At 41.7% G+C, this 15666-nt stretch overlaps 1 protein-coding gene and 1 non-coding gene across 2 annotated transcripts; one reads left to right on the top strand and one right to left on the bottom strand.

Moving 5' to 3' along the window:
- Nucleotides 1-4364: 4364 nt before the first annotated feature.
- Nucleotides 4365-4438, top strand: TRNAE-UUC. The gene has a single exon. It is a non-coding gene; the product is annotated as a tRNA-Glu (tRNA).
- Nucleotides 4439-4797: 359 nt separating this feature from the next.
- LOC100836494 (coatomer subunit gamma-1) lies at nucleotides 4798-12948 on the bottom strand. The gene is made up of 18 exons (XM_003558375.4): nucleotides 12655-12948; nucleotides 11385-11482; nucleotides 11231-11281; nucleotides 10895-11008; nucleotides 10600-10800; nucleotides 10427-10528; nucleotides 9860-9967; nucleotides 9557-9787; nucleotides 9197-9447; nucleotides 8900-9071; nucleotides 7490-7645; nucleotides 7341-7391; nucleotides 7015-7155; nucleotides 6736-6930; nucleotides 6428-6559; nucleotides 6170-6343; nucleotides 5540-5779; nucleotides 4798-5160 (listed from the first exon to the last, which is right to left on the bottom strand). The coding sequence occupies exons 1-18, from the start codon at nucleotides 12734-12736 to the stop codon at nucleotides 4966-4968; spliced, it is 2694 nt and encodes an 897-aa protein (XP_003558423.1). The 5' UTR covers nucleotides 12737-12948; the 3' UTR covers nucleotides 4798-4965.
- Nucleotides 12949-15666: the final 2718 nt, after the last annotated feature.

The following is a 15666-nucleotide window of genomic DNA, read 5'->3' as shown; positions in this document are numbered from 1 at the left end:
AAGCATCGCCTCCGACAACGATGACGGCTCTTGTGGGACTCGATGTGCGCGGCATTTTGACATGCCCTTCGCGCGGCGACAACAATACGGTCTGCAAAAGACCGGCTCTCCGGGAAATACAACTTCTCGACTGTCAACTTAGGTTCTTATAACAGTTAATATATAGTTGGTTTCGATTCTCAGTTTAGTCACTGTATTTTGGAAATTGAAAGTTACGCTCCGTGAACTTGACAGAAATATCTCACATATGGTCACGATACCCTATTTTGTATGTATAGGTCGGTAGGTTGTGCCAACTCAGCTCGAATTTTTGCATCCCCCCCCCACCAAAATAATCCACGAGGACCAGAGCATATTTTTTGCATTTTTCAGAGGGCAAAATGCAAAAATCCGAGCTCAGATAACACAGGATAGGGACCTATACGTACAAAATACGGTACCGGTGACCATACGTGAGATATATCGTCAAGTTCACGGATCGTAACTTCCGGTTTCCAAAATACAATGACTAAATTGAGAATCAAAGCCAAGTTCGGTGTCTTGAGTGCATTTTACTCTATATGTTTTTATTCTAGAAACATCTCCATGCTTACCCACCAATTAAGATCAAGTAGATATGTGACATAGCAAACAAGACTCTTCCCAGCAAAGATATTGTTACATTAACAACAATATAAAAAATACTCCCTCCGTCCGGAATTACTTGTCGAAATATTACATGTATCTAGACGCTTTTTACACATAGATACATCCGTATTTGGGCAAGTTTGAGACAAGTAATACCGGTCGGAGTAAGTATCAAATAATATATGTATTGTGTATGCAGATTTTTCTTGTGTATATAGCCACAAACACAAATAAGAATGAGTCAATCAGAGTAGCCAATCCACTGCTAAACTTTATGAAATGATTTCATGAAGGACATAAGAATGGTAACAAATCATGCAAGGGTATATAGATTATAAATTGAACATTAGCTACTAAAAAAATGTAATAATATTTTCATCCACGGTCCACTATAACAAAGTTTGAACTCACGTTCCAGAACTACATAAGCTAAAACATGATTAATTAAAAATCTTAAGTCATTACAACATATATCTACTATCGTTAAGTAACATGACAGAAAATGCAGGTAAAAAAACATACAGAGAATCGTACATGAACATCAACACTAAATAGACAATATAAATAAGAGATAATCCTAAGATCATGACAAACATGTATGTAGATTTTGGTGAGACATTTCCAAAAAATATAACTATATATTTGCCTGTGCTTTGTGTTTCTACTAGACCAATTATGGCCGTCTCGTTACGAGCACTCGTAAATATTAAATTGAATCCAAAATCAATACAAATCTATCTATTTAAATATTAAATGTTGAAAATACAATGTTATAAAAATTATTAAAAACTAAAAAAATAAATGCATCGAAATACATTTTGCAATCATAAAAAATATATCAAACGAGGGGAGACTCTATGTGCATCAGGTTGCATTTGTGACCAGTTGGAAAACTGAGGAACTTGTGCTGCATCAGCTCTAGGAAGTAGAATTCACAGGGCTGCTAGGAACGGAACATGAAGTTGATTTTGTGTGACGGTTTTTCAGTTGCGCCACGATGCTAAAAACGATGACAATATTTTTCAATAAATCAGTCGCTGAAAGCAAAACCAAATGGAAACTGAAGATGGTAACAATTTTCTTTCAATTTATAACTATTAATGAGGACATCTTTTTACATCTTGGAAACTGAAGAGCCAAAAGTACAGAGATATAAAAAGATTGTGTGCAATCTGTTGCCCAAATTATTGGCCAAAGAATTTCACATGGCCAAACTCCAAATAAAAAAGCAATGCAAAGACCAAAACAGATATGCTAACAATAGCCTACACGCTAGCAACAACCAAGAAGAAGAAACCAAACTATTGTACTGTTGTTGCGGCTGTTCGTCTCGTATGCTTGCGCCAGGCAATTCTCATGTTGTGACTCCTCTCTTTGTAATGTTCACAGTTTTAGACCAAACATTGTGTCTGATTCATATTAATTAACCAAACAAGTCAGAATACCCCTCATCGTGGTGATTTTGCATCAATGACGAGTGTTAATTGAAATATATAGCTAGAGTCTCAATTAACAAATACAAATAACCTTTGATGTATTGAAGGTGTAGCACATAAAAAAACTTCATGTTTCTCCTCCAACAATCTATTTACTCATTGTATCTCTAACAATCTTCAGACTCTTGTCCGAGATCCTGCCAATTTTCAAGTTTGGGGAATAAATCGTTTTCCATTGATCTTATTAACTCATATCATGCCTGTAACCTCTATTTGTGTCATGCTCTGCACAGGGTCATCAATATTGCCTTAACAATGGAGAAACACACCGCAGGAAGGGTAATCATGGTCCAGAGCTAAATTTGAGATCAAACTGAAGCATGAAATCAGATATATTTTATACTCCCTCCGATCCGAAATTGTTGTCGAAATATTACATGTATCTAGACGCTTTTTAAAAATAGATACATTCATATTTGGACAAATTTGAGTCAAGAATTTAGGATCAGAAGGGAGTATGTGTTAGTATATGCCCGTAACCTCTATTTGTGTCATGCTCTGCACAGGGTCATCAATATTGCCTTAACAATGGAGAAACACACCGCAGGAAGGGTAATCATGGTCCAGAGCTAAATTTGAGATCAAACTGAAGCATGAAATCAGATATATTTTATACTCCCTCCGATCCGAAATTGTTGTCGAAATATTACATGTATCTAGACGCTTTTTAAAAATAGATACATTCATATTTGGACAAATTTGAGTCAAGAATTTAGGATCAGAAGGGAGTATGTGTTAGTATATGCCCGTAACCTCTATTTGTGTCATGCTCTGCACAGGGTCATCAATATTGCCTTAACAATGGAGAAACACACCGCAGGAAGGGTAATCATGGTCCAGAGCTAAATTTGAGATCAAACTGAAGCATGAAATCAGAATAGCGAGCACTAAAAAATCAGATCGGTAATGCATAAGTTAGTTGCACCAGAGGTTTTGGGTGTACGGTCGTGTACTTCGTCCGCCATGGCCCATAACTTTTTGTGTCCGTCTTCCTGCGCCCCTTCCTTCTCTCCCTCTCCCGCTGGCTCTCTCCCCCCGCCGCGCCTCCTCTACCTCTCCCTCCCGCGGGCACAAGCGCCGGCAAGCCAGGAGGAGCAGCAGCACCACGCCGCCTTGCCTCGCCGACTGGAGCCAGCGGCGGAAGTGGCCGTCGGCGGCAGATCCATGGCGATGGAAGCCGGCGGCGGATCCGTGGTGATGAGGATGCCGGCGGCGGCAGATCCTTGGCGATGGAGGCCAGCGGCGATGGACATTCGGGCCGTCCCGGAGACGGAGCAGAGCGAGCCTGGCGATGTGGTCGTGGTGAGCCCCGCCGGCGGCCAGCTATCTTCCTATGCCCATGCCGCTGCCGAAGGTTGTGCCGAGTCCGTCGGGCAAGCTGCTTGATCCTGACGCAGCCGCGGCGGCAGGAGTACTGCCGCGGTCGCGCTGCATCAGCAGCATCTGCAAGCACGGCAACGCGGCCGTGCACGCGAAGCTGCAGGCGTTGTTTGGTTGTTTGTGACTGAGTACTACTCTAGATGGTGCTCGTGTTGTTTGATTGCACATGTTCTTTTCTTTGATTTAGAAATATACAGTGAGGAATATGCATAAGTTAAATTAGGTTTAGAAGTATTCCTCAAGTTATTCCACGAGATTAAAAGATGGTTAGTGCATTTTATTATTTATTTAAGAAGATGAGAAAGGAAAAAATAATAATATTTGGGGAGAGGAATTTGGGTGATACCGTTGGGTAATGGGGTGGACACTGTCCGGACACATGTCCACTTGCTTCCCTAAACGGACAAAATAGGACATTTTGGAGAGAAATTTGGGAATCCCATTGGAAATGCTCTCTCCAATGGCATCCCCCAAATAGGACATTTGCCCCAACATCATCTCCCAATGGCATCTCCTAAACGGACAAAATGTCATGTTTGTCCGGACACATCCTCAAACTTGCTCCAAATTTGGGGGAGGTTTGGGGTGTCCGGACATTGTTCGATGCTTTCTTTTGTCCGTCCTGGCCCCACAACAAGAGATGGGAAAAGAAGAAAAAAATATGAAAAGTAGAGGAAAAATGATAAATAGAAGGAAAAACTAATTTGGCGGGAGATGTGGTTGGGTGATGAAAGGGGACATGGGGAGGATATGTGTCCACTTGCTCCCCCAAATGAACAAAAAAATACATTTTGGGACAAAATTTGAGGATCCCATTGGAGTTGCTTTTAACAAAGTAAGAGCACGGTTGCAGTCAGCACATCCATCGTCGTCTAGTCCGGTTAGGATATCTGGCTTTCACCCAGACGACCCGGGTTCAAATCCCGGCGATGGAACATTTTTTCCAATGTTCGTGCGACTGAAGAGTCTAGGCAGATACTCCCACGAGAACTGCTATACGATGTTTTCTGTTCGAACTTACGCAGCCACTCTTGTAATCCTATGCTACTCTAAACTCTACAAAAGTACAAATGTTCAGATATTAGCTGTGCAGTGAGCACAAGGGGCACAAAATACGCTAGGCTGATAATCCCACGAGAAGTGCTATACGATGTTTTCTGTACGAACTTACGCAAACCACTTTTGTAAAATCCCATGCTAGTCTAAACTCTACGAAAGTACAAATATTCAGATATTAGCTGTGCAGTGAACACAAGGGGCACAAAATACGCTATCTAAGCAAGTAAGCAGCAACTCCCAGGAAGAGAAGGAAGATGATTATTGTCTTTTCTTTTTTTCTGTAACATCGAGACATCAACAGGTTACAAGTATAACAATATAGTCGCAAAACAGGAAATAATGAAGACTATCTACCGGCTCCACACAAGTTTTAGCAGGAGTCGAGACAATCCGTTTTCCGGTTTTAGCCACTGGCGACAATCTCGTGGATCTTGTCACTGACTTCGGGGTCATCCGACCTGACCGCCAGCTTCATTGCCACTTCCTTGGGCCCGCTGAGTCCGAATGATAACCTGACAAGAACCTTCACGTCCCCGATAAACACGCCAGAAAGCAGGCAAACATGTGATCTTGCATTGCTTGGTACAACCTCAGTGCCCTGCCAAACATGAGTAGGTATTTAGCAGCCTTTCAATTTTTCAAAAGTTTTGGGGTGTGTTTGACTGTTTGTGTTGAACTTAAGTCTACTTTACAAAATAGTCTGGCCAAGCCAAATTCATTTGAAAGTAGAAGATGCAGTTCAATTGCATGTTATGATTAGTACATCAGCTAGTCAATTATCCCATTTCACTCATCCCATTCCCCATGAGGTGGACGAACAGGAACAGCAACATAAATGTAGAAGGTATAAAGTACTACGCACTGTGCATAAATTCATGGTTTCAGTTAGTGCTGATGCTCCAAGATACGGCAAAAGAGTGAATAGAAAAACAGGTAAATTGCTTAGCTGAGATTAATTTTGAGAAGTGAAAGCTCACCTCGCACGGCTGCATGCCAAGAATACTAGTGACAGCACTTACGGCCTCAGCCAAGCTCTCTCTAACCCCGAGACCGTACTCATCAACACGCTCACTTTCTGGGTCCATATTTTCCCAGGCATTCCTGAAGTTGGAGACTGCAACCCTCAGCATATAATCAGCCGAGACAATTTCAAGGTCTTCTATCTGGTATTCATCCTCCACACCATCGTCATCAACTTCTCCTGAAGATGTGTCGACCTGACAGTGGGAAATAACATTAATTCAAAGAATGACAAGATTAGCGCCAAACTTGGTCACGTTAATGCCTTGTTTTGCAGACAATGGCTTATAATTGCTTGAAGCTCAGGCTGCTCCATTATATTATATACCTAAATCATTTTACAATAGTCTACTTGTCTGAACAGATGAAGCAGGTTTCTCATGAAGAATTCAAAATTCCGAAAAGGTGAAGCCATAATGTTGTATATTGATCAAAGAGGCAAAGAGTTTTAGAAAAGAGGTTTTTCGGTATATCCTAGACAGTAAATACCAATTAACAAAGGTAGACAAAACTCATATGGTACAGAAAACCTAGGAATTATTGGTCATACTAGAATCCAACAATAGGAGGAATGTTATTACCCTTACCTCTTTAACAGTGAACTTCAATACATTTGAAAATTTACAAGTAGCAGGAACACGTCCTGGCTTTTCGAAAGCAACAAAAATTTGGCCAGGTGAATCATAAGCCAAGGTTTTAAGCGATTTTAAACAAACTTCTGAAAACTCTTCAGCATCTGTGGCATCAACATAGACAGTAACCTGAAAGCAACAGCCATTTATGAAATCTTCAGCGTCAGTTGACAATTATGCCTCCAACAAAATGCTAAAAGATTTGTTCCTTACATCTTGTAGCAGTTGTTCAGGTATAGTGTTCGTACAGTTGTACTGCAATACAACATGGCTCTCGTATATGTGCTTAACCACATTAACCGCATATTCAGTCTCTGCCTCTGTCAGCTCCACTGGTTCTGAGGACTGGAGGAACAGGAGAACTTTAGCATGTGAACTTGTGCAAAATCAAAGGGGCTGTCTGGAAGGATGGTATTCTTGGTAAAGTTTTGTTATTTAAGTCAACTTTGAACTACATATCAAAACTTCACCAAAAACACAACTCTTCCAAACAGGCAACAAATAGTATTAACTCTCCAAACCTTGAAGAGCCTTCCAAACCCAGAAAACTCAGCAATGGATGAAAGCATCTTCTGATAAGCATCAACAGCTGAAACAGGTGCAGGGGGAGGAACACCAGCAGGTGGCTTCTTTCCAGGGGCCTTCTTATCTTGAAGTGGTTGTGACTTGGCTTCTCTTGACACCAGTGAAATATCAAAAGGCTCCTCGGATGGTTCCTATTAAGTTCTTGAAGATGAGAGAGTATCATAGGGTATGGTTCACTTTAAACACGCAAAATGTAATGCTCACTGTAAACATACATAGGTTCTCAGACTTGCTTCCAGGTTGGCAAGGGGTACATCAAAGGATCCAAATAGAAATTCATTCACATCCTTCTCTGTGTTACCTACAGCAACTTCACCATTCAGGGTTTGGAGATAAAGTGTAGCACGATCACGGACCTACAACAAGAAAGACCAATTGTGTTTATTATTGCCCAGATTCATCATGTAACAATGGTATTTTTTAATGCTAAGGTAAATCCAACAACATGTGGTCTGCTAATAAAAATTGTAAACCTAATTCTCTTTTGGTTTGCATGTCACGAGAAGGAAATAATTAAAATGAAGTAAAATTTCAAATTTACCTCATCATCAGTGTCAAACAGGCACCGCCGCAGGAGAACAAAGATCCGAGGCTAAAATGATAAAAACAAAAACCATGAGTTAAAATATGCTGAACAGAAAACAAAGTGGTGTAAGAATGGGAAGAAAGGATGCATGATTTTATCGATACCTTTAATCCCTCGACTAAGGCACCAAACTTTGCCAATGTACTGACAGCACTAGCACGAACAGTGGAATTTTCGAGTATCACACGGTTGTAGATGTAGCGTATGTATCTGCTTGGATCTGACGTTCTTGGCCCTTCATTTCCCAAAAAGTGCAATATCTTGCAACAAGAGAAAGTAAGGGTCAATTCTCTAGTAAGTGTTGAACTAACAGGTAATCTTTTATTTTTCGTAACAAACTCCAATTTTCTGAAGTTAATTCACAAAACTACCCAACAGTTCCTCTTAACGTCATGGTGAATGAGGAAGAATAATAGAAATACTCCCTCCAATCCAAATTACAAGGTGCATTAGGTCTTTAAGACAAGCTTTTGACTAAAAATTACTCTATTATTATGTGGGTTATAAGATATGAAATCAGAATTAGTAGTTAGCGATACCAATTTCATGTCATATGAACCACATACTAACAATGTAATTCGTGGTCAAAGTCTTCTCTGACTAAAACCTAATATGACTTATATTATGGAACGGAGGAGTACTGGTTAAGCATTTAAATAGGTTCAATACTTCAATAACACTCAGGCCCATACATTTGTACGGCGAACAACCATATATGTACATATCTAGACAAAACCTAGAAATGTTAAACATGTGTGCATAATTTCATCAAGTGAGACATACTGTAAACATGACATCAATGTACAGCTCAAAGTTGTTCAATACGAGGAAGAATAGTTGACCTCGCCGAGTAAAAATCTCAACTATGATCAACCAAACCTCTCCTAGGCAAACTTCATAACCACAGACATGTTGTCCAATCGACCTTAATTTTCACTTAATGTGCTCTATAGCATAACGGGTACTCCCTCTGCGACACTTATTATGGATTGGAGGGAGTACATGGTATGGTACAAACCAAAATCACCCTTGTAGACTGCAGCTGGATCTGCTGGGAAATGTTGTTCTCCATACTCTGCTTAGTTTCATGAAAGTACAACTTCATACAGTTCTAGCTATGGATGTTGAAAACATGTTTTCAGTATTTTGGGAAGGATCAAACAATCAGCACAGGGAAAGCACCTAGATAAAATGGGAGAAACAAGCCTTAGTGCGACACACAAAGCTTCTGAACGACATACACAATCAGAGCTACCAAACTATTACCACTGAACTTTTTTACTGTCCTAGATGTCGCTATAGCAATAATTGATTACCAGCCACATCATTTTAAAATAACATCAGGTAATCACTACACGAAATATGTACAGAAGTTGTAAGCAGACTCATTATGCATGTCTTGAACATCAGAAAAGAACTACAAAAGAAAACTGTTTAATACATTAGGTAGCTGGAGCATGGAAGTTAATGAATAATTGCTTAATCAACAGCAATAGTATAAGAACTGTAAGTACCTGACTAGAAAGATAGGTGAATTCACAGTCTTCAATGAATTCACAAAGATGCAAAAGGCCAATTTCTTTGGCGTCTGGTATCGCACTGATCAGAGTAACGATGGCATCAACTATGGCCTTTTTATACTCAAAGCCCCCTTCTTCTCTCAAACTGTTACTCAGAAAAATCATCCTAGAGAAAAGAAAATAGTCAAAGTACTGGACTGTGGATGCAACTTAAAGTAGCCAAAAGACAAGGCACTAAAAGAACACAAATATAATATCAAGTTATCAACCCCCATTAAGTTGCTCACATACATCGAACGATACTTCAGTGGGAACTTCAGGCACAGAGATCGTATAGCTTCAACAACAACTATCTTGAATTCATCTGCTATGTCAGACATGAAACTGGTAATTTGTTTCATGAGGCGATCCACACTTGACTCATTCCCAGTTTTAAGAAGCGTAGTGATTGCCAGGGTTGCTATACTCCTGTTCTGGTCTGACATCAGAGTTTCCAAGTCAACATTGCAATTTGTCACTGCCAAGGGGCGTGTTATAGCAACCTGCAAGACAATGGTATATCAATATATGGACACAGGATACTGTAAAAAAGGGGATGTGTATACAAGATGATATGTGTGTATCAAAGTATGATCAACATGGATGGATTACCTTATTGAGTGTCCGAACAGCAGCAAATCGAAGCACGGGTTTGGATGAGCTCAAAAATAACTGTAACACGGTAATCGCTGGTGCTAATTCACGACTTGTGACATCCATCTCTGTTATTTTCCGTGCAGCCTCTAAAATCACCATTTCTGCTTTATGTCTGAGACATGATTCCAGATAATCAAAAAATGGGCGATCGCCATTTTGTGTGTTTGTGCTTGATTCTCGAATAACCTAACAAGTTGCACCTTCCGCTTTTAGCAACTATTATTTTGCAAGGTTCTAGTACTAGTAAATATAGGTTACCTGGCTCGTGTAGCGAATCAGAAGACATTGTGCAAGGGGCGAGCGGACCGACCCCCTAGTCAAACTAGAAACCAGCTTGCTAACAGCCAAACGGTCATTCTGTCTGGTCTGCAAGTCATTGAGAACATTAACTGAACATCAAGGGTCACCGTTTAATAGAAACTATAATAGTTTTGCTCATAAACATTCGCATTTGCCTACACCGCTATACAGGTTTGTACATAGTAAAACACAGTACAATGATAATCCTAAATGTTGGCCAAGTATAGGTATACACAACAAGTAAAACTAGTTTTAAAGCAACGCACCCAAAGTGCTATTTGTTGTTAAAATATTAGCAGGCACAACTTGTAACCTACTCATCAGTTCCATATGTTAAACCACAATACATATCAATAGAATATAGGGTATGTATCACAAGGCAACCTATGGGAAAATGACAAATACTCAGCATGGCAAACCATGTAAATAAGCATTCTAACCTATTGCGCTGTCAATTTTCTATTGCTTTCTCCTTATGTTCTTGTTATAAACTTAACTGAAAGGTTAAGAAAACACAATTTGTACCTGGTGAAGAAGAGCGAGTCCATGAAATTGCACAAGTGCAGCTCTTGATTGCACAGCTTCCTGCACTTCATTGCTCCATCTTTTCACAATCTCTGGATTTGCCTATACATAAAAATATTTTCAGTGTCTTTAAACGAGGAATAGAAACCTTTGTATAACAACTGTATGAGTACCTGAAGGAGGTGGATACCACTAACAAGAGCAGCACTAGAAACCACAGGATTTTTGTCTACAATAGCTTGCTTCAAGTATCTCTCGATTTGAGTAAGGAGGTTGCCATCAATTATTCTACATAGAACTCTAATAGCGTTGGCACGATACATGTCTGTCTTACTGTTCATATCTTTCATCAATGAGCTTGTGACTATGAAAACCTGTTGCAAAAAGTCAAACGAATTAGAATGATAAGACATGGACCAAACTAAAATTGAAACAAATTTGTCCATCTTGAAACAGCATTCTTTTGACCTCATCTGATGAAGGAGAAAGCTCTTTTATTATTAAATACACCATCCTCCTAAGACCAGCATCATTGGACTGGAATAACTTGGTTACTGCAAAGAAAACTTCTGTGGCCTCAACCTGCAGCAGAACATATACATTGGGGATTAAAGCAAGACCAATATCACAGTGGCTCTTTTAAAAAAGGTAATATTACATACTCAAAATCGAATTGCTCTTTTGTTATTTAGCTTGACACCGTGGCTTGCATCGGTACACATTACATTGTTAAATCAATATTGCTTTACTGTGTTGCAGCATAATTTGTCACATACAAGTCCTTGAAGATGTTCCCAGGCATACCTTCGTGAATGTCTCTCCTTGATTAATTAAATACAACAACTTGGTGATAACCTGCAAAAAGGGCAAAGACCACGAGAATAAGAGGGCAAAATACAGAGTTCGATGTACAATCAGGAAGGATGAGAAAATTGAAGTGATTGTAAGCAATTCTTACTTGCGAGCATCGTCGGGCATCAAGTTGAGGATCATGGAAAGCCCGCGCCTCCTGCAGAACAGCCCCCTTCTCAATCCCGAAAAATGGCGAGTACTCAACTGCAAATGATTCCACAGTTAATAAACATGTCATAACTTGAAAGCATTTGGCTACACTGAACAATCGAATCATGAACATCAAGTGGAAAATTTCATGGCTAAAATCAGAGATATCAGGAACAAAGGAATTTGTTTAGTCCGGAATAAAAAACCTTGTTGTATTCCTCAAGATTCACACAATACAAATTGCTCCAGCCAAAAATGCATAAAAGGTCAGCTGCAGAATTGACCATGTTGACTGAGCAAGTGAGCAGCATGGACTCTTGTGGTCTTAGAGTGGAACACACTACTATTGGAAAAAGGCACAGAAAACATGCGATCAATGAGGTCGATTTTCCTATCATTATATCACATTGATGTTAAACAGAAAGGACTAACCACACACCACCAAACAATAGCACTAAATTCCACTTTAAACAGACCAGGCAAAGATATATGAACAGAAACAGAAGCAATTCATTGTTTTCACAACATGTCAGCTATGAGACCTGGCGGCAGACCAGATCCCTGGTGTCCTTACGGACCAAGCAGTGACCAAATATAAGCTCTAGTTGCAACATCAGTCCACTGATTCATGCAGGATACATAGAAATCAACTGTGTACAGAATTCTCATGTCAAGAATAACATGTATTTCATGTCAATCTAGTTGTCCAGACAAACAAATAGGCTAAAGAGCATCCACGAGACCACGATATAAATATTTGTGCGCAGACCAAGCAGTACGTGGGGCGAACTGGTTCCGGCTGGCAGGGACCACCGGAGTCCGCGTCCCCTAGTCAATCGCCAGAGAAACTCGCTACTCGCTTAGCCTGAGGACGGACCAAAGAGTAAGGGACGCCGTAACCGACCGCCAGATGAGGTTCAGTTTGTGCGGATCCAGCTGAATCCGACCACTCCAGCCCCAATTCAGAACCAGATCCCACGAAGGCCCACACCGAGACCATCGCTCCCACCAGCGAAGCATCGTCACACGACCGCACGACCACCGCCGCCAACAGCAACGGCAACGTCACGCGCAGGACACACGGCGTGAGATCGTCGCGAGATCCGGCATTCATACGCGTCCCCGGATCGTACCGTGGCCGAGCCAGATCAGTAGGCCAGGCCAAGGTAGGAGAAGCGCGAGGAGGAGGAGTGGGCAGGGTTTAGCAGGGGAGAAGGAAAACAAACTCTCGGATTCGTCGTCGTCCTTCTTCATGTAGGGCTGCGCCATCTCCGGGTCGGTGAGGTCACCGGCGAGCGAGCGAGGCATGCGCCGATTCAATGGTGGAACAGACAAGGCGCACCGTGGCGGGGTGGTGGGTGCGCTGTGATCTTCGAGGCTTGGAGCGGACGAAGCTTTTTTGCCCGGATCCTACGCAAGCACGGCGGTGGGGTGGTCGTCCGGCCGGTGGGGATCGGGACTTGAGAAGAGGCTCGCGCTCTGGTTGGTTGTTACGCGCCCTTTTCACACTTCGGTACCTCGAGCAGTCGAGCTCGTGTCTGACTCAATTTTCTGGCGCGTTGTTACGACGTGCGACCGTAAAAGAGTGTGCCGGCTGCACCGGTCTTGCGGTGCCACGACTGCTCAGCCATTTTTTCCGTTTACACATAAAGCTGGTGCTTCTCTTCACAAGTTCTGGACGTGCTTCTCAGTTTCATGTGTAAACGGAAGAAATGTTTTTTAAGGGTTAGAAGCAGCAAAAGCCGAAGGAGAATCCCAAAATGTTGTGAAAAGGGTCCACGCCCTACCCTAAATCAACGCGGAATAATATATACCTATTATTAGGTGCACAGATGTGTCTGTCGTCACTCCAGTACTTCCTGAGACCTACGCGATGCCATCTTAAACCTGCATAGCCGAGCCCACAACTACAACTCTTGATACATCGCACGAAAGTATGAGCATATAGGTCAAGGAAAGTCACCAGGGGCATCAATGTAATTCCCTACCAAGAGGCTCTCATCCATGAGGGGCCTTAGAAGCATTATGAGAATTACTAAAGTAGCATTGTGCATATGTAGCAGCTAGTGGCATAACCGTAAATTGCGTAAGGGCAATCTTGTAAACCATAAACTTTCAAACTCTATAAATAGAACTCCCACCCCCTCATCTGAGGTGGTGGCATTTGCTTGAGAGAACTATTTCCCTTTTCCCTTGCCATCCCAGGTCAACATACTCCGACTCTCGAAGTCGTCAAGTGAAGAAGACTCGAGACTCGCGTAGGCGTCCTGACTTTCAAAGTCGTGTCGCCACACGAAAGGTTGTCAAAGTAGGCGGCATGATGGAAGGTCGGCTCGGGCGAGTACAACACTCGCACGTACATGCACTTCTAGTTGAACCAAAAGCTCGAACCAGGGCATCACGAGTTCACTGTTCGAAGCATGTGCTGACAAGGACCACCGCACGCCATCATGCACACGAAGGAGTGGGCGAAGCGGACAGATAAAGGGACTTGAGGATGACGATGGCTTCGGAGTAGGCTGTCTTTCCCGTGAGCACACCTTGTTGAGCCAAGCGTCCGAACTAGGGTGCCACAAATTCGCTGTTCGGGCTTTACCCGCCAACACCAAACAACCAGGGCCTAATTCGGCTAACATTTCACAAAATTCCATATCCCAATTCAAACCATAGAGGGAAAAAATAACAAATTCGGCATGGCCATATTGAATTAACTACTACTCCCTCCGTCCCATATTAAGTGACTTTATATTACATGTATCTAGACGCGTTTTAGGCATAGATACATTCATATTTGGACAAATTTGAGTCACTTAATATGAGACGGAGGGAGTATTCATGGCATTTTTTTTTTCCAAGTTGTAGTTGTCAAGTTTTGAATTCGAAATTTGGGACTTGATAGATGGATGTCGTGTGTGTATACTGATTTTTAAAGATTTTTTCATGACGTTTTAGGTGGACATTTTCGAGCTCAATTGCACTAGTTGCACCGTGAGGAATACAGTGGGTTGCATGCCATGAAGGCATGAAGTACCACTTTTGTGATCTTATCTCTTTCTTTAGGCGACTATTTTTCTTTAAAAAAATTCAAGGAATTAGTGTAAACAATAACATTCAAATTATAGAAAAATCTGGGAAAAGACATCTACAAGCCCGTAAGGTCTCCTCGACTCCTCCCATGGTGTCTAAGGTTAGGGTTCTAAAAGTAAGGGCTCCTGCCAGCGAGTTTGACAGACTCCTCCCTCCTGGTTGAGCTGACGGAGGGGTGGGGAGACTTGGGTCTCCGTCCGCGGTTTCTGGGAAGAGTTTGTCGATTAGGTTTTGGTGTCGCTCTTGCATGCGGTGCCACCTAAATTTTTGTCCTTTGACTCTAATACCAATCTCGATGACGATGGATCTGGTGCCGCCAAGGAGCTTGTGAAATTTTGGCTATTGTTGTTGTTTGTTGGCACGGCTCCATGGTCATCGGCGGTGGAAGTGTCATCTTCCTCAATAGCCTCATCATTTAAGTCTTTGCGAGCAAGGGTGACACTATACCTGGGCAAACCCCGGGCCGGGCCGGGCTTCGTAAAAGCCCGATGGAAAAACCTGAAGCCCGAGCCCGGCCCGGCCCGATACACCTAAATAGGCCATTTAAGCATTAAAATAATTATTTTCGGAATAAATAAATGATTTTTTATACCTATTTTTCTTAAAAATACCCGTTTTTCGGGCTTTTGGGCCGGGCTTGGGACTGAAAAGTGAGGCCCGAGTCCGGTCCGGGACGTCGGGCTTGGCCGGGCCACCCATGCCCAGGTATAGGTGACAGACTGATATGCCAATGTTAGGGTCGTTGCATGTCTAGATCAAGAACAAAGCCTGAAATCAATTGAGATTAGTACTATGATATGCATTTATCATGTCACCAAGTTTCAAATGCAAATTTAATCCACGGGAAAGGGACAATGATTTTTATTAGTAGCAAATTTAAAACCTGTTGTTGTTGGTAAATGTTACTGGAGGTGTATATCAGCTTTGGTTTCTAATTTTCATGGCATGATAGAGACGTGTGTTGTATCAATGTTGTTCATAAATTATATTTCCCATGAATTCTGTTTCTCTAACCTCTCTAAACTCTTTTTACTCATTCTTTATGTCGAGAATCTAAGAGAAGGATGGTGATCAAAGTTCACTCTATCAGTTTTTTGGCCATAACTATTTCAGTTCTTATTTGGATACTCCCTCCGTTCCATAAAGATGAG

Source organism: Brachypodium distachyon, chromosome 1 (genome assembly GCF_000005505.3).
Source record: "Brachypodium distachyon strain Bd21 chromosome 1, Brachypodium_distachyon_v3.0, whole genome shotgun sequence".
Lineage (NCBI taxonomy): Eukaryota > Viridiplantae > Streptophyta > Magnoliopsida > Poales > Poaceae > Brachypodium > Brachypodium distachyon.
This window is presented reverse-complemented; position numbering and strand designations above follow the sequence as displayed.

Excerpts from the sequence above, each read along its gene's own strand:
- LOC100836494 (XM_003558375.4), bottom strand. The coding sequence starts at position 12,736 with ATGCCTCGCTCGCTCGCCGGTGACCTCACCGACCCGGAGATGGCGCAG. Across the intron at positions 7,646-8,899 it reads TCACCTATCTTTCTAGTCAG|ATATTGCACTTTTTGGGAAA; the intron begins GTACTTACAGTT and ends TCTTGTTGCAAG. Across the intron at positions 6,560-6,735 it reads GGTTTGGAAGGCTCTTCAAG|TCCTCAGAACCAGTGGAGCT; the intron begins GTTTGGAGAGTT and ends CTGTTCCTCCAG.